The sequence below is a fragment of the Etheostoma cragini genome, chromosome 7 (assembly GCF_013103735.1).
Source record: "Etheostoma cragini isolate CJK2018 chromosome 7, CSU_Ecrag_1.0, whole genome shotgun sequence".
Taxonomy (NCBI): Eukaryota; Metazoa; Chordata; class Actinopteri; order Perciformes; family Percidae; genus Etheostoma; species Etheostoma cragini.
In genome coordinates, this window is record NC_048413.1 from 14,706,758 (window position 1) to 14,731,417 (window position 24,660).

General features: G+C 41.2%; 2 protein-coding genes across 7 annotated transcripts in view; one reads left to right on the forward strand and one right to left on the reverse strand.

The window, feature by feature from the left end:
* Positions 1 to 831, forward strand: part of LOC117947745 (low-density lipoprotein receptor-related protein 1-like) — a 90,066-nt gene extending 89,235 nt beyond the window's left edge. For both annotated transcript variants that reach the window (XM_034876958.1, XM_034876959.1), the window contains one exon: positions 593 to 831. In XM_034876958.1, coding sequence (XP_034732849.1) covers positions 593 to 730 — 138 coding nt within the window. In that variant the 3' untranslated portion in view covers positions 731 to 831. The remainder of the gene's footprint in view (positions 1 to 592) is intronic.
* A 650-nt stretch (positions 832 to 1,481) lies between these two features.
* The window catches only part of fmnl3 (formin-like 3), a 32,818-nt gene continuing 9,639 nt past the window's right edge, over positions 1,482 to 24,660 (reverse strand). The window contains exons 2-26 of one of the 5 annotated variants that reach the window (XM_034876998.1): positions 20,018 to 20,101; positions 19,812 to 19,892; positions 19,130 to 19,206; positions 16,870 to 16,953; positions 16,316 to 16,462; positions 15,264 to 15,372; positions 15,024 to 15,100; positions 14,505 to 14,598; positions 13,143 to 13,217; positions 12,860 to 12,970; positions 12,603 to 12,752; positions 11,901 to 12,002; positions 11,310 to 11,679; positions 10,655 to 10,744; positions 10,412 to 10,536; positions 9,922 to 10,124; positions 9,533 to 9,836; positions 9,365 to 9,445; positions 9,105 to 9,234; positions 8,816 to 8,976; positions 8,542 to 8,643; positions 7,412 to 7,504; positions 7,166 to 7,289; positions 5,361 to 5,404; positions 1,482 to 4,102 (exon numbers count right to left, since the gene is read on the reverse strand). In XM_034876998.1, coding sequence (XP_034732889.1) covers positions 5,367 to 5,404; positions 7,166 to 7,289; positions 7,412 to 7,504; positions 8,542 to 8,643; positions 8,816 to 8,976; positions 9,105 to 9,234; positions 9,365 to 9,445; positions 9,533 to 9,836; positions 9,922 to 10,124; positions 10,412 to 10,536; positions 10,655 to 10,744; positions 11,310 to 11,679; positions 11,901 to 12,002; positions 12,603 to 12,752; positions 12,860 to 12,970; positions 13,143 to 13,217; positions 14,505 to 14,598; positions 15,024 to 15,100; positions 15,264 to 15,372; positions 16,316 to 16,462; positions 16,870 to 16,953; positions 19,130 to 19,206; positions 19,812 to 19,892; positions 20,018 to 20,101 — 3,012 coding nt within the window. In that variant the 3' untranslated portion in view covers positions 1,482 to 4,102; positions 5,361 to 5,366. Of the gene's footprint in view, positions 4,103 to 5,360; positions 5,405 to 5,916; positions 6,038 to 7,165; positions 7,290 to 7,411; positions 7,505 to 8,541; positions 8,644 to 8,815; positions 8,977 to 9,104; positions 9,235 to 9,364; positions 9,446 to 9,532; positions 9,837 to 9,921; positions 10,125 to 10,411; positions 10,537 to 10,654; positions 10,745 to 11,309; positions 11,680 to 11,900; positions 12,003 to 12,602; positions 12,753 to 12,859; positions 12,971 to 13,142; positions 13,218 to 14,504; positions 14,599 to 15,023; positions 15,101 to 15,263; positions 15,373 to 16,315; positions 16,463 to 16,869; positions 16,954 to 19,129; positions 19,207 to 19,811; positions 19,893 to 20,017; positions 20,102 to 24,660 lie in introns of all 5 variants that reach the window. The other 4 variants (XM_034876995.1, XM_034876996.1, XM_034876999.1 and 1 more) reach the window with 4 other exon arrangements.

Below are 24,660 nucleotides of genomic sequence, written 5' to 3' on the forward strand. Positions count from 1 at the left end.
TATATATATATGTATATATGTGTGTGTGTGTGTGTGTGTGTGTGTGTGTGTGTGTGTGTATGGTCTGCATATCTTCTCACTTATTCCTCTTAGTGGTAAATAGCCGTGCAGATAGTTTGAGTAGTATGTTACCAAATTAGAACATTTCTGCATTTTTATTAAGCAAAGTAATTAAAGAAAAACAAAGTGGTGTAGGGAGGCTCTGCTCTGGCTGAGTCTGCTGGCTGAGGACGGGAGAGAGAGGTGGAGGAAGGGTCTTTTGCAGACTTGTGAAGTGCCACTGATTGATCAGGAGCTATTAATTGGATGGACTTACTGAAACAAAGAACCAGAGCAGACAGACATACTATACAACATAATAAACACTATAGGACATATCAAGTCAAATAACAAAGTAAAGCTAACCACAAGGTTTTCTAGTGGTTAGAAGGAAAATGTGTGGTGGTTATATGGGTAAAATGGCAAGATCTTTTTTTGTTATTTGAATGACCTTTTCAAGCACAAAATACAGTGAATGCTGCTTTCCCATGGAAATATTCCCTCCTGTCTTGTGTCCTTTGGGTCACCATATATAATTTTCTTTGCTCTGCAGCCCACCAACTTTACCAACCCAGTGTATGCCACCCTGTACATGGGTGCCCACAACAGCCGCCACTCTCTGGCCAGCACAGATGAAAAGAAAGAGCTTCTCTCCCAGGGCGACGAGGACATGAGTGACCCGCTGGCGTAGAGCTTGGCATGATTTGAACTCTGTCAACTTCGCCCTGCCCAACCCAATGCTGAGCTCTCATCTTATGCCTTTACCAACTGAAAAGAAAAGCAACAAAAAAAGCAAGAACACTGTATAAAATGTATAAAATGAAGGACTACTTTTTTAAGTGATTGCAGTATTATATTTTGTTCTTTGACAAAAAAAAAAATTCCTCTGGTGACAAAAAGGAACCATTTTATAGACAGTTATTCAGTTCTTCTTTTAAATTTTGCTCACCTCACAATTCTCCCTCCCTTCTCACGCATATAGCCACTACCTCTGTGCAAATGTAAAAGATACAGGGATACAAATGGCAGTGGAACAATTTTTATTTTTTATTTTTGTATGAATTATATATGGAGGGGAAAAAAAAATATTGTTCCATCCTAGAAAAAGTTGCCAAGTCTTTGTTGTTCATAAAAGAGACAAGTGTCAGTGCTCACTACGAATGCTTCCTGGATGCTGGTTCAGCTCAGTCTTCCACATTATGTGTATGTTTGCTGCTGTAGGTCTAAAGGGAGACTGAGGGTGGCAGAGTACACATGGAGGACTCTGCATCTGTTCTGTTGTCTCAAAGAACTACATTCAAGTGATTGTCTTTTACCTCCTTGCACAGAACTAAAGTTATATATATTTGCATATATATATAAACCTATTAACAACAAGTGTCTTGAAAATATACCCAGGAATACAAACATCAGTAACAAATAGCAGTCTGTACTTTTTAACATTTTTTTTTTAAGTCATTGTATTATTGAAATATGTTGAGTCAGCAATGAATGAGTCAATCGCAGTGTGCGAGTGTGCTGGATGAAGATGATTGTAACAAAGTCCACATTCCGGGATGAAAAGTCTGGGATGGATGATATCTGTGGCCTTGGTTTAGCCTACTGCAGGACACTCTGGACAGGAGTCGGATTTTGCTCTGAAACCGTTCTAGAACGTTGTATTTAGGAGTGATGGCAAACTTCTTTGAATTGTCCGGTCATCACTCGAAAACAATTTGCGGCGAATATTTAGCTGAGAATCGTTGCATTTGGCTTTAGTTCTTTGTCTTTTGATTGTAAATGTCCTTTCAGAAAAGTCCGGGGAGAAAGTTTGATGGTATGTACTTCTGTACGAGATCAAGGTATTTTTTTTGTCTTATTTTCTTTAATTGATTGTATGTAATTACATGGACGTGTAATTAAGGTTAATGTTCATTGTTAAGTGCATTCCCAGGAAGGGGACTGATGAGCTTCTGGATAAGCATTCATTCCTTTAAGTTCTTTGCCTTGCTGCTAACACTAACCATCTGTGTCAGTCAAATTGTTTAGTCTTAAAAGTGTTGCTCTCTCTGTGTCTCACTGCTCTCACTGCTCACCACGCTGCTTTTAACTGAGCTTATCAGCCATAACTTGCCATATCACTCTGCATGGTGCTCTCACACACCCATCCTAGAGGGAAATTCTGGCTTTGCCCCTCACTTGTTAACAGTATTCATCACCTTTTTTTTCTTCTTTTTTTTTTTTACATCCTGCTCTGTTAGATTACTTGACCATGTAAATTAGAACAATCAATTTTCAGTTGGAGAATTTCTTTTGTTGGCAAAAACCCACATGGACATTTGTGGTTCTGATTGTTTTATGATTCTATTTCTTTTTGATATACAAAATTAAATGGATTTTTATAGTAGAACTGTACAGTGTCTCTGTCTGTCATTTGGAGAGATGAGAGGGATAGCAATCACTTAGTTCAGGCAGGAATACATCCGATGTTAACATCAAGTATTTATTTTTTAAAGAAATAAAACGTGTAGCAATCCCTTGTTTTAAAGTTTGCTTCATCAAAGAAAGATCAGCCTGTGTTTTCATACTACCATAATTCATCGTATTTATTAAACAGGAAGTATCATCTTCCAGTCAATGGACAATATCATGGTTGATTTCTTCTAAAAAGTATATTTCTTGATTTAAATGTACATTAATAATAATGTCCACTGAAAAAATAGTGTCTCATACAATGTTGAGCCAAATTAAGTAGTGTAAATCTTTTTGGCCAATGTCATGTAAGTTTCAATAGCTGTTAGGAGGAAAAACATAATTTCTATTAAAACAGATAAGATAGAAAAAAAAAAAGGTTAAAACCTAAGGTAGGAACCTCAGGAATGAGAACGTCCTTCATTCCATCACTTCTATAGCAGGTTAATATAATCTGGGCCTTTATGCAGCAGTCCATGTGGAATCTTCTTCATTCATTTGTCACCTCCCAAATTTCACTTAAAGTGTGCGGGAAGTGTTGTCAAAGCATATAACATTCAGTTTTTAGGAACTACTTGGACAAGGCACAAAGAAATGTCAATCGTGAGCTTAAAGACATTGATGTATTAGAGAGGTAAATAAAAAGCGTAATCTTAGAATCATTCCCCTGGCCTTCTAGTTGTAAGACTTTAAAGCTTAAAATTTCAACCTCTGCATATTGTCAGTATTATAAGACTTATGTTATAGAATAATGCAATAAAAAATACAATTGTTGTACAAAGGAACGATGTAAAACAAAGAAATTATGGCTGACTCATGAGAAATAACACTGTTCACACGCAAGGCACTTTTTAAGCAAACGAGACATTGGAGAAATTTTGATTTGGATAGCAGTCCAAAAGAATCAATGGTCTTTCCTCCCAGATACATGCAACTGAAATCTTAATTGTCAATATTAAGTGTTGATTGAATGTGTTGACTTGGCTTAAAGTTAGGAAACAGTCCCCAAATGTCTCATGATAATGTCAAAGCTTCTTTGTTATTTGGAGGAAGGTTTTGAAAGTCTCTTCAAGGCAAACATCCCAGCAGCAGAGAAGGCATCTTCCCCTGACTGGCTCCCAGTTTAAGTCCTGTTACAACTGCATAATCTGAGGAAAATAACGGTCTTGGGGAATTAGATCCACACGCTAGCAGGCACTTGTTAGTGAAAGCAAAGTTCTTCCTGCTTTTGTGGTCAACCAGTCCTCAACTCACCTCACCTGTCTTGTAGTCGTTCTCCAACTGGTCTGCTTGGCAACAGAGCAGGGTAAGTCTTGCATTTGCAGTGAGACAGGAGTAACCCATTGTGCTTCTGTAATGATGCCTGCTCACTTAAAGTGGCTGTAAAGGGCTTCCATAAATAAATAAATTACCCAGCTATAACAAGGGCTCTGTCCTGTCCCTCCTTTCAGTCTTTGTGATCTGCAGCCTCAGGGTTGAGATAGACCATCGGGACACAGGGAGGGAGGTTATAGTGGGGAGAGGAGTATAAGTGACCATAAGTGGTTTTAGGGTCTCTTCCAACCGCTCCGGATCAACGCGTCAGCTCGCAGGAAAGGCTGGTTTCGGAGATCTGTGAGTAGGCATGGAGAGAGGGGGTGAGAGACGGGGGCACACATGTTAGAGGACCCAAAGGTCAATCTGCAAACTTGCTACTACTATTTCCTTTACTTTTGCAGTGCTAAGAGGGTGTTTAAGCCATAAATGTAGAGGACATACACTCAGTTGCAAGTTTATCAGCTACACGTAATTAAGTGACTTGTTTCTATTATTTTGCTCTCCCCCCATTTATGTGAATGAGGGTAGACTAAACAGAAACACCACTCATGCAATACAGTTCAACAGCGCCACAAACATCCTCCAACATTATCAAACTGAACATTAATAACTTCATGAGTTACTGCTCGACTGTTGCATTAGCTACGAGTACCTAATAAACTGGCAATTGAGTGTATATTTGTATATTTCGTTCAAACAGTTGTAAAAACTCTGCAAAACGTCTGCAGGTAAACTTTGATAACTTTGTATTATAAATAAAGAAATTAGCAAATAAGTGCATAAACAATACAGATTAAATGACATTCCCATAACCTTGCATTTTAACTTGTAGAAGTGATACACAAAACAGTGAAATTCAAGGCTTTGGGAATGCAGTTATGGTAACTTTGTAAAACTAATAATGCAGCAGTAAAAGTAGTTACAGTACAATGGTCAACAAGCTCTTTCAATTGTTGAGCACAAATAAAGCTGGCTATGTGAAAAGTAACAGAATATCTTTCAGCTCTGTAAAAATAATTTGAATATGGACAGTGTTCATGTTAATCTGACTGTGTGTGTGTGTGTGTGTGTGTGTGTGTGTTTTCTAGAGCCTGTTGACCAAATAGCTGTTCAGCACAGCGCAAATGACAGTTAGCATAGACAAAACATGGCGGACGTTGTTGACAGATGAGATGTAAAACAGTGGACAACATGCAACACATAATAGGAGGGGGTGAGGATGATGATCATAAAAGTAATTTAGACTGACCAATGATGTTCCTAAACTATCACAAAGACTTCTTGTCTGAGGCAAAGACCTGGTGGAAAATCTAAGAATTGAATTCAAGTTTTTAATGGCTGTTGTTGGGGCAAGTGATATTGTATTACTGTAACTCGCTTAATTCATCTTCAATAATCTTGTTTACTAACTATTGCGTTTTAAAGCAAATCACAGTGCTGTGAAGCCTTTTTATGCGTCCAAAGCACTAGCCGAAGCAGCTGACATCACTATAGCAGCACACAGGAGCCGGAGGGCCAAGCAGGCCAGGTTTCAGCCAGGCTACCTTCCTTACCCTCTCTTAGGAGTGAGAAATACTGTCATTAATCTTCTTTTCAGCTGGAAGGGGTAGAATGAACAGTGGTGGTTGAGGAAAGAAGAGTCATATGTTAGCCGGAAACCAACACCAAACAAGTTAGTTTCATGGAACAAGGCATTGTTGATAAAACCAGTCAACTAGCCAAACCTCTTTTCTGTATGATTGTTGAATTCAGCTTCATGAAATAAATATGCCATAATAATGCACAGCCTTGTGACATGCGTCGCACTCGAAAATGTAATCACAGTCATTGCTTATTGTACTCTGAGTATATCAACATATTTCCACACAAACAAAAATATGTTGTCCCGCTGTACAACTTTTTTTTCCCCCGTGGAGATCTGCATCAAGCAAAGAGGTTTGGCTGACTCCTATCACCATACGCCTGATAGGAGTCCTCTGAAGTAGAACACAAACAACCAAATGACAGCCCAAGTTAGTTCACAGTGGTTGTAGTGGTGAGGTTGGGGTTGAGTGGGAGATGGGGATCATGCTGCATGCACAGTTGGGTCAGGAAGCATATGAGAGACACCTGGACAACCTTGCCATTAGGGGGGAGGGCTAGCAGTTGGCGTCGTCACAGATGTTGGCTTCACAGAAGAACCGTGAGCCACGTTTAGCAGTGCGGGCTGTGAAGGGCACGCTCTTCAGTACTGGGAGAGGAGGGTGGGGAAGAGAAAACATGTCACACCTGAGACACTGGCCTTCAGGGAGGTAGGAGCGGGCTGGGAGACCACCTTCAAATTTCTTTCAGAAGACTGTGATATTCCTGTGCTAACCCCCTATTTTGCATTTTTTAAGCAGTATACAGCACACGACATTTAATAAATGGTTAATAACTCAGTACAATGTAGTTGTGAGAAGATACAAGTGCAGGCTGCTGTATAAACAATATGGTACTAAAAACAGCTGTATAAAATGACAAAATATGTCTTCATAGAAGTTATAATTGGTGACAAGTACTATACATTAACAATTAAAATGTCTTTATATCTCCATACAACTATATTATGGTGTGTTAGAAACCATAACTTTGTGTATACTGCTTAAATGTTGTCAAATATAGGGACTAAAAGTAATACGTTATTAGATTAGGATGCACTGTGCAAAATTATGTAAGGCCTCAATTGCATAATAAGCTGTTAACAGCTCTGAGAGTTGAATTATTAACATTACTTAAAATGACATGAATGCAAATTTATATTATTTACATTTGACGCACTGATTAATCAACGTGACAAAAACATTGGTTAGCTTATTTGCTATCCTGAGGCTGGAGATACTGATTTTTCTGTCATTAAAGCCCCTATATATGGGATTTTAAAATGTCTGACTTTGGCCCCCCTTATATTGGAAAATTCAAGAGAGACTTGCATAATCCCCAACCAGTTTTTTTCACTACCTTATTTTTCTACAAACAAAAACCTCCATCATAATACTTTGACAAATGCTATATTCACACAAAATAATCTATACAGTGTTAAAAAAAGGATTCTGTACATAAAGATCCTGTATACTAAATGTAATGTGCACTTGGAATCAAACTGCCTTAACAGGCTCAACAGCTTTAGTGTAGTACATGTCTAACTAGACAGCAAGTCACGGAATAATAACTAGAGGCTGCTATGTGCTGTGCTCCAGATGTGGTGGTGTCTGGACTACGTAGCACAAGGTGCACTTTAAAGGAGCTGAGTAGTGAATGACCACAGTCATCCTCCACCTTGGACGACCAGGGCTGCTGGCACCAACATGGGGTCTTTTTGGGGTGCTGTCTGGCCCACCTGTTATGATGTCCTCAATAGTGCCATCCTTGCCCTCGTACATGGGTCGGTGGTCTTTGGCTTGCCGCTTGCGCAGCTCTGCAATCAGCTCCTCCTGCTGCTGCCTCTTCTTTTGGGCCTGGACCTGAACCGCAGAAGATGATATTTGTACTGTTCACTCACTAACATGCCACAAAGATTTATTTAGCACTGTGTGGACATCTGATTTGGTTTCATTCAGCTCAATTGCATGTGCTTTAACCGTACCTTGGGGTCCTGCTGTTTAGCCTCCTGAGCAAGTAACTTTTCTCTCATTGCATCCTCCTGTTTTTTCCTTTGTTCGTTTTCTTCCACTGCATCCTGTTGAGAAGAAAAAAACGTGTCAAGACACTTGTTTGGCCCACACACACACACACACACCGCTTTTTGAACTTTTAAACACACAAACCTACTTTATACATACACTGAATGTGCTTTAAAGAAATAGTTCAACATCTGGGGAATTACACATATTCACTTTCTTGCTGAGAGTTAGATGAGAAGATTGAATTATATCAATCTTCTCATCTAACTCTCAGCAAGAAAGTGAACATGTGTAATATGTATACGCTAAATATGAAGACAGCAGAGAATTAGCTTAGCTTAGCATAAAGACGGGAAACAACTAGACTTGCCCCTGTTTCAAGTATATGTTAAGCCAAGCGGCTGCTGGCTGAAAACGTATATTTAAGTGACAGACAAGAGTGGGTTTGATCTTCTCATCTAGCCCTCTGCAAACATGTAAGTTAGTTCTGTTGTTTGTTGTTCCCAGGCTAATGTCAGAAAGGTAGTGTTTTCAGTTTCAATTATTCAGTTCATTATTTTAATTTTACTATTTCAAACCAACTCTTTACATTCATTACCAGGTTTTATGTTTCCTGGACCAACCTGGAGTGAAAACAAGCACATTTCCCGAATGTTGAATTATAACTTTAAGTCACTCATACACCCTCAGACAGACATACACATACACAGAAATCCTTGTGTTGCACATTTCCTTAAGCAGATCTCATAAATCCAGACTGAGAACAATCTCAGGAAGTGTGCAGTGTGGTGGTGCAGGGCGAGGCTGTCCGGGGGTAAAGGGGATGAGAGAAGAAGGAGAGGGGGGACCAGTCAAAATGCTACAGCTGCAGCCCTGGACTCAGACCCAGCTGGCCTTTCCTGTTATTTGGCCTCGGACTATACGCCACGTCCTGTGGCAGCGAGGCAGCCAAAGCACTGCCCTGCTCTTCTCTCACTGAGACTGACAACATCCAAGTCTGAAACCAGGGAACTTCCCATTTGACCAGGAGGGAGAGCTTCACCCTGTCAGGACAGAAGTGAAGGAAAATAGAAAGATTGCTCTGTGTCCTCACCTTGTAGGCCTTGATAAAACGCACAAACACGGGGAAGAACACCGAGGGCGGAGTCGTCTTGGCACTCTCTCCGAAGTAGTTCACCACATTGTTAAAGGCTTCCTAGAATCGGGAAGGACAGTGCCAGAGTAGAAGCAATGTATGTAAACACTGTCAAGTCATGATTGGATGTGTGGTAAAGGTCAGTGAGCTGCTTCTAGGTTAGAGGTTTGCCTCATGTTTATTTTCATTTCTTTTTCCTTTTAGTTTAGGAGGTGAGGACAGTGTTGGATACCTCTGCTGTTTTGGCATCCTTCTGCAGCTTGTCCAGCTGTGTGTCACTGGTCTGGACGAAGCCTTTCAGGACCGAATGGTCATGGAGACTGCACTCTCTCCGTATCAAGTCCATTCCCTTCCCTAGCTCTCGAACATCCAGCAGCACATTTTCCAGAGATACTTTTGCACACAGTCAATAGGGAATATGTTTTATTAACAGCAATACAACACTATGCAAATGTTCTTATTTAACTGAACGTAACTAACATTTCTTTTAACATATCTTCATATGCTTTTTCTGAACTCACCTGCTGCAGCTTTTTCCACAAAATGCAGTTCGTTGTAGAAGTTGGCCAGTTCAGGGTACTTCTCTTTCAAAATGAGAGCTATGTAATGGAGCAACGTCATCTTTCTGTCTGTAGACTTAGTGTCCAGCAGCTGTGTAACAATAGGAATGAATAACAACATCAGCAAAAGCACTGTACAAATGAACTGTGTGGCATAGTTTTGTGCTGATTTGTGTATATGGCGATAAACTGAACACAAAGTTCTACTACGTAATACTCACAAGATCTAGACTTTGTAATTTGAAGCCATAAACGCAGCCCCGCTTGCTGCTGTTCATGTAGTTTCCCAAAGCTAGGATGATCTACAAGTAAAGCAGATGAATAAATGAAAATGCATAAGCAATTCAAACACCGCTGATATGAAATCACCGGTTAAAAACACTTCTTACCTCAAGCACTCTTTTCAACTTTGGTGCGGATTTCACTGAGCCAGAAGCCGCAATGACTGCATTGAGCTGTGGTGTGAGCATGTTGATGTTGTCAGAAAAGTTTCCAACAAAAGTGATGATGTTCATTCTCTGTGTAAGCCTCTCAATCTTGCTGAAAAACAACATGAAGCGATCTTCCTCAGCTAGCTGGTCCAGTGGACGCCGCTCACGCTCGTACTGACGCATCACCTTCACCTCCCCCTCCGTGGGCAAGAACCGCATCAGGCACTCGACAAAGTCAACGGGTAAGGCTTTAAGGTCAAACCTGAGTAAACATAACATATATTAGTAATTTGTTCTATTGGGTTTTTGGTTCAAAAAACATTTCAAGTCCAGTAAAAAATGTGTACTTCTCTATTGCTTTGCAGATCTCTTCTGTGGTCTTGTTTGCCTTTCGCAATGTGATGGCTAAGTTCTTGGAGCGATTGGCGTCCAAAAGGGTGACTTTGTTTACTGTCTTCTGGGCTACTTTGCTCTTTGTGCAGGAAATATCCACAACCGGACCCTGGGATCTGGTCTTGAACAGCTCCTCAAACCTCTCCAGATCCAGCTCCTGCACACAGTTTACTTACATGTTCTGAATTCATATTAAAAGGTAAATTGGCTTCTTACTACATGCCATGGGCTTCTACATGAACACACTATTTTCTGCCAAAGTTAGAATGGTTTTGGCCATTTCACATGAGAGATATCTGTAGTTTTGTTTTCCTCTGTGCTCTTCTCACTGGTCTGAAGTGGCGCGGCTCAGTTGGAAGTTATGTCATGTATTTCATGCACCATCCAGGCTTTACCAAAAAAAATATTTTAAGATTATTTTTGGGCCATTTCTGCTTGATTTACCTCAAGCACACGCTCATCATCAATCTCGTTGAAGACTGTGCCGTTGATCTGATTGGGCTTCAAGGCTGTCCAGTTAAACACAGGCAGGCGGAACTTGGTCTTGATTGGCTTCTTGATTCTGATAGCTGTACTCGAGAATTAAATACAAATGTATAAAAGTGTTATCAGTAGTTCCGTTACCTCCAGTGAAAAAAAAAAGCAAAGACGTACAGAACAATGATGTAATTTCTTGGGGGCTCCTACCTGAGAGACCCACACTCAGGATAACTGATGGAGAAGCGTCTGGCAGAGGTGGAGCAGGAGGTGGCGGTGGTGGGACTGGTGCATTGTGATCTATAATTAATGTATAAGAAAATGTTAAAACACATTTTACTAGAACACTTGAACAAAAGAGTTTTAGGATTTTATTTTCATTTCATTTATCTGTTTGGTGTAATTTTATCAATCCCTTGTCATCACTTTAATCTTCTGTGCTTTGTCATCTTTTATTATTCTTTTTATATTAATACATTGATTCATCAAACGGCTGTATTATATGTTTAGGAACCTCTGTGTTTAATGTTCTACGCGGTTATCAACTTGTTATTGAGAATTTTAAGCATAGTGAAGCCCTTTCCTGGTTATATGGTTACAAAAAACAGCTGTAAACTGCTCTAACAGTTGTTAGTTTTTTTTCGGTGTAACAGACTGCCTGCACTCTCCTACACAAAGGAAACAACTTGCATTTCCCTTTCCTGTCTGGCGTAGAAACACAGTGCTGCGACCCATCACCTGGCTTGGCACGAATGAACAAGGAGGGGAACTGAAAATAGACCTCCTCTGAGGGTTTGTAGTCCAACAAAGTCAACTTTCACATATATGTCACCAGACATAATCACTGTGAGTCATGGTGTATCACCTGAGGCAGAAGGAAGAGGAGGAGGAGGCGGTGGAGGTGGTGGAGGAGGTGGAGGTGCTTCACTAGCTGGTGGTAAACTAGTGTCTGGCCCCCCTGGTTCAGTTAATCCAGCTGTTGAACCCAAAGACAGCTGCCTCATGTCACCTAGTGAGATCCCAAGGCCACTACTCCCAACGTCTCCCCCACCCCCGACACCAAGCGGCTCGATGGCAATGTCTCCATCAGCCTTCTTGTGCAAACGGATGGTGCCTTGCTGCTCGAGCTCCAGGAGCCGCCTCTCGATGTTGAAGTGTCTCTGGAAAGCGGCATCCTTCTCCTTGATCACCCTCCTCAGGGTGGTGACCTGGGTGTTGGTCGACTCGTACGTCTCCTGGACGGCCACCGGGGGGCGATCAAGAGCACAACACAATGACTCTACATGCCAAAGAAACATCCTGTTTCCTGCTGACCTAAATTGCTATCACAGCAATTTCGCTATGTGCATCTGAAACAGATCTTTGCTAACACACAGTGAAATGAAGTGAAGTGAAGTGAAGCCTTTCTGATGCAAAGCAGGCAAAGCAATATTCATCATTTCAACTGCCGGCTTACCCGTATTGCATGCAGGTCCTTATCTTTCTGAATGAGCACCTTCTCCAGATCAGCTACTTTCATCATTGTTTCATTCTCAAGCTCCAGCAGCTTCTCCGTCACCTGGGAAAGAAGACAAGGAGAACAACAACAGGGAGATGAGAGGTTGTGAATTCAGGAATTGATCCGCAGCACGGGCATCTTTCCCAGTTCTACTCCCTCCCACTCCCTTTCCTTATACACTGTGCATCATCAATAAGAAATAAGATATACTCAGCAACATGGCACAGCAAGAGCGTGACACAGCTTTTAGTTTGGACTTTCGAATTACACATGTTGCACAGGAATTCACAGGGATTCTTCACCCTCATCCTCCCCCATCATTCCTGACCCCCAAGAACAGGGTTTGTTATGAAATTCCTAGAGTGATGTCAGGGCTGCCCACAATCTTTCTATGAGAAGAAGGTCTTAGCAAAGCAGCGTGGGATATGGAGGCAACTTCTCAGAAAGAATGAGCTAATATGAGAACAATATTCAGCTTGATTCACGCACAGTTTTCTCCAGCCACTATTCTGAACCAATTGTGAAATGCAAACACAGAGTAGATTTTTTTAATCACCATGCACAATCAGCCAAGTTAAGTACATGGCTGGTGAACCACAACAATCTCATAAACAGGCCCAGAGAGCAGTGTTGGTGGTCCAGACTGGGTGGTGCACTTACATGAGACAGGTGCTCCTCCAGTTCCTCTACCTTCTCCAGAGCTGCATTCTTCGTTTCTGCATCTTCCAGCAGACCACCCACGTCAAACACGTTATCCAGGTAGGCCTGGATCTGCACCGACAGCTTGTCACTCTCTGTATGTTTACATTTCTGACATGAGGGAGAACGAATCAGCATTAGAGATACTCTACACCCACTGTAAAAATAGTCTTGAGGATATTTATTTGGACTGCTCATTTTTTACCACAGCACCCTACCTCCAGGTAATCATCCAGTCCCAGCTTGGTGAATTCATACTGCAGATGGACTCTGAAGTTCATGTCCTCGACTGAGTGGACCACAATGTTGATGAACTGCATGCACGCAACCTGGACAACAGACACAGACAGATTTAGATACAAATATATTCAATTGAATAGATGGCTGGATGGATGGATGGATGGATGGATGGATGGATGGATGGATGGACGGATGGATGGATGGATGGAACTGCAAAAATCCAAAAGAATACATCCATCCACAATACAAAGCTTATCTCACCATGTAGTCAATGTTTCCCTCCTCACAGCGGAAGTAATCCATGAGTCTCTCAAAGCGTTGCTTCTCCTTACACACCTAAAAATACAAAAGCAAATACAGCAATGCAGAGGTTGTTTTTTGAATAATGATGATTTTAAGTACATTATAAAGTTATTGATTTTAATTAACGTTGCAATGAGAGAGTAAACATTAAAACTAAACATGGAACAACAAAAAGCCCAACATGCAGAGAATCTGAATGGAAGGTCAAAATGAGTTGGAAAACTCCTTGTCTTTTGTTAAAAATATATCAACTAATCCTGCACACGTTGGAGGGGTTGTGGTGTACTGCTACTGACAATCCAAACTAAAAACTAATAGTGGACCTTATCCTTGATTGCTGTGGTTGACTACCATAGGTGGCCGTCTTGAGATATTCCAAAGACCTGTCAGCTTGTTTTATTGTATCACCTTTTTTTAAATACCACTGCAGGAATCATGTTTTGACTAGTGGGTTGATGAGCTCTTGCAGCTCTCTGGGGCTTTGAATGCGAGGTAATTGTCTAGTTCCGGTGTTTAAATGACTGTGTATGCAGAAACCGAGAGGCTAAGCAAACCTTTGTGGTTCACTGGCTCCCATCAGGGAGATGATCCTTATCATTGTTCAAAGTTGGCTCACATCTGGTGTCTTAATGAGACTAATGACCTCAGACCAACGTAGGGCTTTGCTTACACCCTCAGTAGACAAAATCTCCCAGAGTCCCTCCACTTTCACCCCCCTACACTGGCCTTTTTACCTTCGTGCACACCATGGATGTGGCAGATGGAGTCAATTTAATGTCAGTTAGAGGTTTTAATTCAATCCTCACAGGGGTAGCCATGTATTCCAACCAAATATAAATAGTGCCACTTTAGATGATAATAGTTCAAGTTTCATTAAAGTGCCCATATTATCCTTATTTCCAGGGTCATAATTGTATTTAAGGTTATACCAGAATAGATTTACATGGTTTAATTTTCAAAAAACACCAAATTTGTGTTGTACTGCACATTGCTACTGATCCTGTCCTCACCCTGTGTGTTTGTGTCTCTGTTTTAGCTACACAGTTGGGAGTCGCAAGGCAGGATTAGCTGGGAGACTTCTTCTAAACGAGGGCGCACTTGTGGAATACGTGCAGAACAGGGACGTGTGAGTAGTTCTTTTGTCTAGTTACGTAGAAAGCCGTGCAGATTTTGAACAGCTCAACCAGAGACTGAAGGCAGAGGACATTCATAAACTTGTCTCTCACTCTAAAAAGCACGTTTTGTTTCCAAGTTTGTACGTGTGTGGAAGCACCAGAGAAATAACACCCCAAATCCCAAATAGAAAATTGCTTTGGGCACCTCTTTGAAGTTGTCAAATGCTGAGAGGATGATCTCGTGACCTCCTCGGACTAGACAGACGGCAGCCAGCAGCTCAAGGACCAAGGCTTTCGTCCTGGAAGTAAAAGTGACACAAGTTAAGACCCTGAAAAAGTTAAACTTCAAACACTAACGATCTCAAATTCAAGGTGAAAAAGAACACATATACTATGCTACGCTAACAGAATTGATGTCCTCCAAATTAATGCAAATACACTAACATACAATCTATAATACTAAGGTATGAAGCAAGGGCAGGTCTTTTTAGCTGTCTACCCTCCAAGCCTTCACTATGAAGTGATCAGCCCTGGCGGTTTACCACTAATCTCCCTTTAGTAAACATTCTTTTTACAACATGTATATACGCTTCTGATCCCCGACATCAGAGAGAAGCAGAGCACCATGGAGAATGAGAGGCATATCATATGAACTGGCTGCAGGGTTACCCCTATTGTTAGACCCAGCCCCTGCGTCTATGGAGAAGGGGGCCTCAGTTCTTACCGTGAGTTCTTATTGTTCAAGCTGAGAGCAATTTCATTGACTGCGTGTGCGTGAGACATGACCATATTGAAGCCATACTGCATGAAGGAGAAAGACAGAGAGAGAGAGAGAGAGAGAGAGAGAGAGAGAGAGAGTGGTCAGAAATACCTTAGAATATATTGAGCACTTGACTGCACAGGAAACACATAACCTTCAAGTTTATAGCAGATAGCTGTGTCTGATTGTGTGTGTTGGAGATACCTGATAATTCATGATTGCTCTCAAGCACATGATGCACACATGCACATCATCTTTCTGGCTCACAAGGCGGGAGTTCTTGATGGTTTTGCTGTTGGGAACTGTGCCATAGCTGCAACGGATTTCAGAAGTTAATATCTGGTAGAGTTTCAGTAATCAAACGTAATGCTTTAATTTAAATTTGATGTTTGACCATAGCTTGTTTCATTTATTTCTTGAATTTATCTGGTGTTCATATGACTCTTGTTGTAAGTGTGTCACATAGAGAGAGGCAGAAGAGAAAATTACAGAGAACGAGGTCTGACAGAAAAAACTTGTAAGGCTTTTGTGGTTACAGATGCATCATGGGAGATGCTTGGTTTTCTTGCTGCTGTCAACAGACCATGGTCTATGCACACGGACTGCTGTTATTTAACTGTATTCCTTCGTCATCATTGTGGACATAGTATTACCATTTGTGTGCAGTTTATAAATGGCCTTTACAGTGTCCGTGATTAGGCATTTCTGAATCATTAACATTTTCTAAGGTGATACTACATAATACAGAAAGTTATACTAATCTAGATTCAGCAATAATCTTAATCTAAATGCTATAAAGCCTGAAAGTTCTCTTGTGGACTATTTTCCTTTTTAATTAGTCCTATCAGACCTAACATTTTTTCATCTCCTGTCTGTGTGTGACTTAGTGATGAAGAAGACAACTGTCCAACATATGCTGCAGCTTACAGCTGGCTCTCATCTGAAGACAGTGTAGGCGCACATCTGGACAGATGAGGGAGGACCATTAACAAAAAGAGACTCATAACGCAAAAGGTCAAAGATTTTAGTAATCTCTGATACAGATCATCATCTGATTGAGTTTGTGCAGAGAAGTGAGTTCAAGACAGAGGTCAGCAGATCCATAATTGATCAACTATTCAAGCATCGTCCTGAAACATAAAAGTACAAAGACAACTGGCTTGCATGGTAATACATGTCTGTAGCATTCAAGATTAGCAGAGCAAAGCAATACCAGGGATTGGTAACAGCGGGGAAACTAGCTTAGCAATACATACCGGAGGACAGACTGGCGGGCAGAGCGCACCAGTGTGTTGCAGAAAGGTTGGGTGCTGGTGTGATGCAGATCTTCTATGGACCTACTCCAAGATATAGCCTTGTCCAAAAAGCCATCCTCCCCATTCTCCAGCCCCTCAAAATCCAACCTGGGCCACATACGGACAGATAGACAGACAGACAAGCCAACACAGAGGCACAGAGGGTGTAGATGAGGGGAGGTTTAAGTGAGCAAGGCAGCTTGGTAGAGAGCCAGAGGTTATCACAAGAACTGTCATCGAGCTGCATGATAAAGCTCAGCACAGAGATTCTGTCTCATTCAGGCAAGGTATAGCTTAGCTCATTCAGTTTGCCAAGTATGCAGCAACGTATACAAACACATTCAAAGAGTGCAATTTGCCAAGATGCAAAAGCAGTTTATTACAGGCTCTTAAGGACACAACGTGTTAACCCAGCAACTTGTTCCTTAGGAAAGGATATTGGCTAGACGTGTGTGTGTGTGTGTGTATGTGTGTGTGTGTGTGTGTGTAAAGTGTACTTGTATGACAATACTCACATGACAGCACACTGGGCAAATGAGAGGTACTCCACCAGGACATCAAGACCTCTGTTCTCATCATTCAGGAACTCCCTGACCCACCTGTGACGCATGGGAACATAGAAAGGTTAGCAGGGCACCAAGTCAAGAGCACACCCTTATTGTTTTATCCTTTAGGATTGCATTTTACCCATTAACGCATAAAAAGAGAAGAAAAAAAACAGAAACACAGAGAAAATGGAGATTGGTGTACTTTCTATATTTAAAGGATTATCTGTATAAATTTGTATCAACTTTAATCTTGTTTGGGCTATCCTCTCTATCACAATTATTAACTATTAACTTTGTTTTATTATGTCAGACGATTACAAAGGTTTTAAACAAACCCCCAGGTTAACCAAAATTACTAGGAAATTTAAATAAAAGGCAAAAGTGTTACCCTAACTGTCCATTCACATATCTGCCGGTTAAACTTACCATAGTTGTGTGTGCATACACTATTCCTGTGCAAATTGGGGGTTATTACAAACATTTAAGTTGCATTCACTTTCGATATTATCTTGAAAAGATAAGTTCTGTAATCTGGCTAAACTTTCAGTTGTCTGTATGACAGCTTGTGCTTCTTCTCTATCTGAAAAATGTTTAATGTATTAACGTTGTAAAAATGTCACCATGTTCCAATATCTGAGTAATGATATTGTGAGTACAATGCTTTCATAACAAAAATAAGACTTGAGTTGTAATAAACCGGAATTAGGCAGCTCAAAGGGGGGTCTCCCCTACTCTGACTGAGGGAACTTGGCAGGAATGTTATGAAAAGTAAACCAGAGCAAGGCTTCAGCTTTCCTCCACTTTTATTTCCAGTTTTTTGGAGAGAGAATCAACTCCAAACAAAGGAATTCCCTTTGCGATGAGAGAAAGAATGTGGAGGTCATATGGCTGAAGGAGCTGGGCTCAGGTCGAACCCCTGACAGTCAACAGTATTAAGTCTGCCTCCCCTAAAGACCCCTTCACCTCCTCCCCACTTCTTCAGGGAACTCCAGGGGGGGACAGGATTGGGGTAAAAGGTTCTTAAAATAGTGTTGGAGTGCTGTTTATGAAGACAGACTGCTAGTCAACCAATGGCGAGTCAGCCAGGAGAGCAATCATGAGCCTCAAAGTAGCAGAGGGAAAGACAGAGGGAGAGAGGGGAAGGGAAGAGAGCTCAGGAGATGAACTGAGGAAAGCAAACAAAGCGGTAGGAAGATTGTGAAAGGAAGGAGAGGAGGGGGTGGACACGGAGGCAGGCTTGATCATCAGTTTCCTGTCTACCACCACCCTCCCTCCCCTTTTCCCTCCTTGCCTCTGACCCCTCACTCCTTCCTCTCTCCCTTCCTCTACTTCTGTCAAATCGGTTGCTATTTCAGATTTTCTTGGCAATTCCTGGAATAACACATCAGTAAAGGCCCAGGATTTAGACACACACACACTAAACCAGCAACTGTTACACTTAATCCCATCCACAGAAGTCTTCTGAAAATAGCTTTCTTTTTTCTTTTCTTTTTTGTCTACCAGTCTCTCTGGAAAATGCATTGAAACAGACCTGTATTGATGAGGCCGAATGGCATTTGAGTTATTCTTATAACTCAATGGATGCTACGGAAAATCAAAGTCTGCTTTTGGGTTTGGGAATTCAGTGGCAAGTCTTTGCAGGACATCTGTTATGTGAATGTATCTGTGTGACATCTGACTATAGTGTCAAGGGTCATGTCTGCAATACTGAAGATAAAGGCTAGAAAGGCTTGACACAACATCCACATACATAGTGGGTGTGTAGTGAACTGTGTACAGTATTGTATGTTGATGACAAAATATGACCCAACAATAGAAAAGAATAGTTTGCTTTGATGTGAATAATGTGTAAACATGAAAGTATCCCTGTATGTTTTTTGTGCTTTCACTGGGTTCAGCATTGGTCAGCCATACTTCCTGTCCCTCTGGCACACACAACAAAGCTTCCTGATCAACACTATGGGGGAGTGGACGAGGCAGCACAATGGCTACCATCTGGGCATTATGAGGACCAGCTCTGTGAAGTGAAGCTGCAGAGCTTGGCAAGCTAGAACAATGGGGGATATCTGGGCACCAGAAAGAACTCTTGGTCCCTGCAGCAGCAACAACACAGAAAGGACTATTCTTTACCAGGAAGAAACAATAAGGTGGTTTCCTTCAGGTTTGTGCACCATTGAATAGCCCTGAATATTTGACCAGACAAATGAGAGCGATAAGTATTGATTACCCAATGTGGTTTGTCCTTAGTGAGATCTCCAGCTCCCTCAACACTTTTGTAGATTCCTGCACCCGCCTGCGAAACTTCTGCAACACATAATAAACACAGAGTTTTGCTGCAGAAATTTCATTGTGCCAGTGCTACTTCATAAGCAGTGAGAGTTTACAGGTTCCTTTTTAAAAGGAACTCCTCCAATTTATAACAGCGCTCCTGTAACATTGTCAGGCTTGTGCTGGACAGTTTAATTAAAAACATTATTAAAATCAGTGCAGCAGAACAAGAGATATTGTTATAATATAATATAATATAATATTGTTAATACTTTCTTCTTGCTTGGTTCCTACCTTACCCACAATGCAACTCGACCTCTGTCAGTTCATTTGGAGATACAAATATGTTATACTAGTAGTGGCTAATGTAGCCTTGAGCCGCTACCCTCAAGCACAGATGAGGAGCGAGCTACAGAGGTCTGGTAAGCTCACTTCTTTCTAAATTCACACAACCAGCTTTTTATTTTTATTTTTGTCTTGAGAGACCACTGAGTTTATCAGACTATATCAGCCACATGAGGTTTTATAAAACAATTTTTACATCTGCAGTAGTACTCCTCAACACCTGTAAACAGACTTTGATTTGTAAATCAGTAATGTTCCCCTTTAAGTGGACACTCTATTTGAAAGTACTCTCCCACCTTTCGTGTGACTCCAGGGTCTAAGTATCCTCGTAGCTTCTGGATGTAGGTGTGAGGTGGATTCTTCACCTGAAATCTCTCCTGAAGATACACACAAAGTAAGCATTGTAATGGGCAGTTTGCTGAACTGTGTTGGTGCAGAATGGAAAGTGATGACATTGTGAGTGCTGGTTTGGTCATTTATGAATTGAAGTTTGTTACTGCACCTGGTCACAGATCAGGTCCCACTTTTTCTCATTGTCATACTGTCGGAGAAGACGTGCTTTGTCTGGAGGCAGGTTCATAGAACTCTGAAGATAGAAAATGTCAGCATTAGTTTAATTTACAACCACATGTTTCCTTTGTTGCATTGTATTTATTTGACTATTTCAAGCGGATGTGAATGAGTGTGTGTCTGTAACTGGGCTTTACAGGCCTCTGGCGCCAACAGCAGAGCATGGCCAAATTTTTTTGGGGGACTTAGGACCATGACCTCACTTCCTGTGTTAACACTCAGCATCCTGCCGCAAGAGATGATCCGAATCTCCTTTGCACTCTCGAGTCTCAGTATTGTTCAGATAACCCTTTACTGTTAACCACAAGAAGCCACTACCAAAGTACGAGCCTATTAACAGAACTGTCATCTAATCCAGCTTTAAAAACACTGGAACGCCACACAAGACGTCCTAAGGCCACCAATTTACAGTGGCTCAAATTAAACCCTAAATGCTCTAATTTGTGTTTGGAGACCAACCCACTTCAGCGTTTTATGTCCTCGGACACAGTGAAAAAATTACACAAACTATACGACACAAGCTTTGAATAATAACTTCCTTGACTGAGCAAAGAGCTTGTAAACAGAGGTTGAAACGGAAACCTTAAAAATGAGGAAGCACAACAATCGGAGGGAGCTTGCGAGCCCCTGAAACTGATCACCTTAGCGTTTCTCTTTAAAGAGACATGAGGGATGGTTTGCAGTGGGAACCCTCATTTACACCCATTTCAACAGGACCTCGTAAGCCCGGCCACAAACGGCCTTTTAACCTGCAGCTATAACTCAGCCTCACATCGAAAACGTAACCCGCTGTTAACCCATCCCAGGCCAGATGTGAGGCTCACACTGGCATTTCACCACTGATAGATGGAAAATGACACACTTGCTCCTGTGACAACCACTCAGTCACTGGTAAGGGTGGAACATCACATGTGAGTTTGATTTGATTTTAAAATAAGTTTTCCACATCGAAGTACACATTACTCACTCTATCAGCACATCATGAATCATGTTGTCTAAAGAGAACAGAGGTAAAGAAACAGTGCCTCTGTATTTCTTGACAGCTGACTAATAAGTTCATATTTCTGTAATCATACATTACCAAGTACACTCAAAAATACACACAGCAACTTTAAACTGTAGATGGATGCCATTGAAAAGCCCCTAAAAATGCATTGCCTGACAAAGCCCTAACTGTAGTGGAAATTGGTGCAGAGATGTTGCATATGGGGCCTTTGACATAACTTGCTTTATAAAACCCATGCGGTAGAGAAGAGAGAGGCAACGTGCATGCCAGATGTCCAGAATTACAGGAGGAATGTGTCTTGTTTATAGTAGTAGTTTATATTAGTAACTTTTCTCTCTTTTCTGACCCCCAAACCGCTCTCTCCTCCGTAGTCTCTCCTGGGAGAAATTTCACCAACAACAAGGTCGGACTAGGAAGAGAAGAGTACCACCTCCAATCCGTATCTGTCTCTAATAAATTATGTCTCAGAGCATTTTTAACAAAGACGGGAAACTACTTTAATGAGAATTGGTTGCTGATAAGGCATATGGATATTGAAATAATGAGATAGACGGACCAATTGCACTAAGTGGATCTCTTAGACACACTCCAAATAATGATCCAAAGGCTTGGATTTTGATGTAAACACATGAGTGGTAAATGAAAAAATAAGCCTGGTTATCTACTCCAGCATCTGTCCAGGCCCAAAGCCTGGTTTGTTTTGTCGTCTTGGCCAGTCATGTATACTGAAGTAGAACTGGGGGGCAAAAAAAGCAAAGAGCAAGGTCCCCTTTGTAGTAATTTAATTCTGAAATAGTTGAAAAGATGTAAACCAGACACACACAAATTTGTATCCCTTCAGTAAAGACAAAAGGAGCAAAATAAAGCCAAAACGGGTCCATTGTTATTGAATTTGAAAAAGATTTCAGTTACAAAAACATGAATTAGAAGTGGAGAACAGCGTAGAGTTTCTGTAAACGATCAGTAAACGTAAATGCAATAGGTTTCGTGCCATTATGAGCCATGAGGACACACACACACACACACACACAAGACTTTGATGTTTAACACAGTTCTGCTCTTTGTCAGAGAGAGCCTCAGGTAATGTTAACAAATACAGGTGGGACTGTGAGCAGATGTGTGGAGCTGCAAATGTTACGGGTATAACATGAATTGCTCCGATGACAGAAGGGGTATAGAAGAGGTTTCTCCTGCAAAAAGGCAAAAGGCAGAGTGGACTATTCTTTTCTGACTAGATTTGGGTAATTTGAGCCAAATAACCCAATTTAGCTAATGTCATTTCACTTTCTCTCACAGTGATACAATCTTGCACTTCCTGTGTTTCTAAGAAGCTAAAAAGAAGCTGTTTTATGGGAAAGAGGGAGCAGTGGCCTTTTGTAGTTTACGAGTCATCGCCCCATTTTAGTGGTGAAATACTACAGAAATGCCCAAAATGTTTGGTGTTTGTTATGTTGCCATGTTGCCCACACACTCTCTCCTCCAGCAAGGCCTTTCTTGTTTGACCTGAGACTGTCTTGAAAAAGGATTCAATGTGGTGCTTTGTTTTGATTTGGTGCTGTGCCATTCCCATCCTTTGACATTTGAGCTATTTTTTTTCCTCACAGAAAATCGCTAACAATGGCTGGTGGGCAGGGTGAGCGTATGGCCCCTGGTGCTGTGTAAAGCACAGACACAACACCAGTACACTGCACAACTTGATGAACTGGTTCTATTCTCATTCTCATTCTCATTAGGCCCCCATTGTGAGCCAAAACAGAAGGCAGAGTTTCCAAACAGAGAATAAAAAAATCTCCACTGTATTAAACTTGTTAACAGACCAAACATTATGAATCTCTTTTGCTTGTTATGTAGAGATCTCTTGCACATAAATCAGTCACAGAAGTTCTTACTTCAAAAGAAGTACATGAATGTTGCAACAAAATATATAATGGAGGAAATGAATAACAATGAATAGTTTGTTGATTAATCAACATGAATAGGGATTCAGTGGTATAAAAAAATACCAAAGTCTGAATACACTTGGGTTTTGGACAAAACACAAAATCTGAAGACGTTATACTTTTGTAGAATTGATAGGGAAAATAGTGTTTGTCTGCTACCCTAGACCAATAAACAGGTAAATAATACCCTATTAAAGGAAAAAACATCATGCACAAACAAATGGAAATATACAAAGTGTTTTAAGGTTAAAGGATGTTGGGAAGGAGAATTAAGCACAGGAGTAACACCGGCCAACAAAGAGGGCATAAAATCTGAAACAGAGAGACATTTGAGCCGTTGACAAAGGAAGATGGAGGTTTCAAAGCCTCAACAGTTAAAGTAGTTGAAGGGGTCAGGTTGCAGGTTAAGGAGGCATGGAGAGTCCAGGAGAGCATTCAGGGACTCAGCAGAGCGCTCAAGTCACGCACAGACCCCCACAACCGAGGGGGGATGCTGCTGAGCCCATGGTCACTTCAGACATCAGAGTCAACATGGCAACTCCATGTGCCCTAAACTGGACAGCTTCCTAATCCGAGCTGATTTACAATCAGCCTTGAGTTAACTTTAATGACTAGAAACTCCAGAGAGACAAATGGAAAAGCGTGACAGGATGTTTCCCCCCCTGACCTTTTTCACAGCTTCACACTTTCAGTCAGGATAAGATATAACACAACTCTACACAGCACCAAACAAAATGACTCAGCCAGCCTCATTTTCTCAGCCAGTTTGTTTCTGTAGAGGACACGAAATTGAAAAGTTGCTCCCTAGGTTGCTACCAGACATGTAACACAAGTTTATTTTGCAAGATTAATTTGGTTGCAAATATAGCTGTCATCTCTGTACTGTGATGATTAAAGGATGTGGATTTTCCATGAAATACCCTGAGGTATCCGGGTGTAGAGATTGTCAAAGGTCAGAAGGTCTGACGATGATTGTAAAAAGGATTTTAATTGATTTTCTTTCTTTTTTGCATTTAGATTTAGCATTCTTTGAAAATGCAGCATTCTGGAAGCTCATGCAAGTTGGGCATTGTTGTATACATGGAATTGCACTTTGCCTTATTAAATTTAATTTTCAGACTGATTGACCCTATGAGTGGCCTCTTCTCTTCTGTGCTCTATCAGTGTGTTGGATATGCAGAGTCTGTGTTTTTTATCTACTTGGTTGGTTTACACAGGCCAGACTTAGTTGTCAGCTCAGAGGGAAAGGAGTGGGCGGCTCATGAGCTCCCAACGCTGGACGTTGCCTGTGGCAGGTCAGACATGGAGGCCCAGACAGCCCCCTTTACCCCCAACAAGTCTGAGTCTGCTCATCGGAGTGGGGTCCAGGAAGAAGGGAGCTACGGCATTGCTAAACTGTCACCATAATCAAGGGTCACAGCCCCACAACACAATGCAGCTTGGAGAGAGGTAGTAATTTATTTGTATGTATGGCACATTTTATACATAATGGCATTTCAAGCTGCTTCATAAAAAGTAAAAGTTAAAGATCTGACTATTGAAGAAGTAGTCCACACTCTAAAAAAAATTATAGTGGCTCAACTTAAAAAAATTAAGGTAACAATTTGCATGGACTTTTTTAAGTAGTTC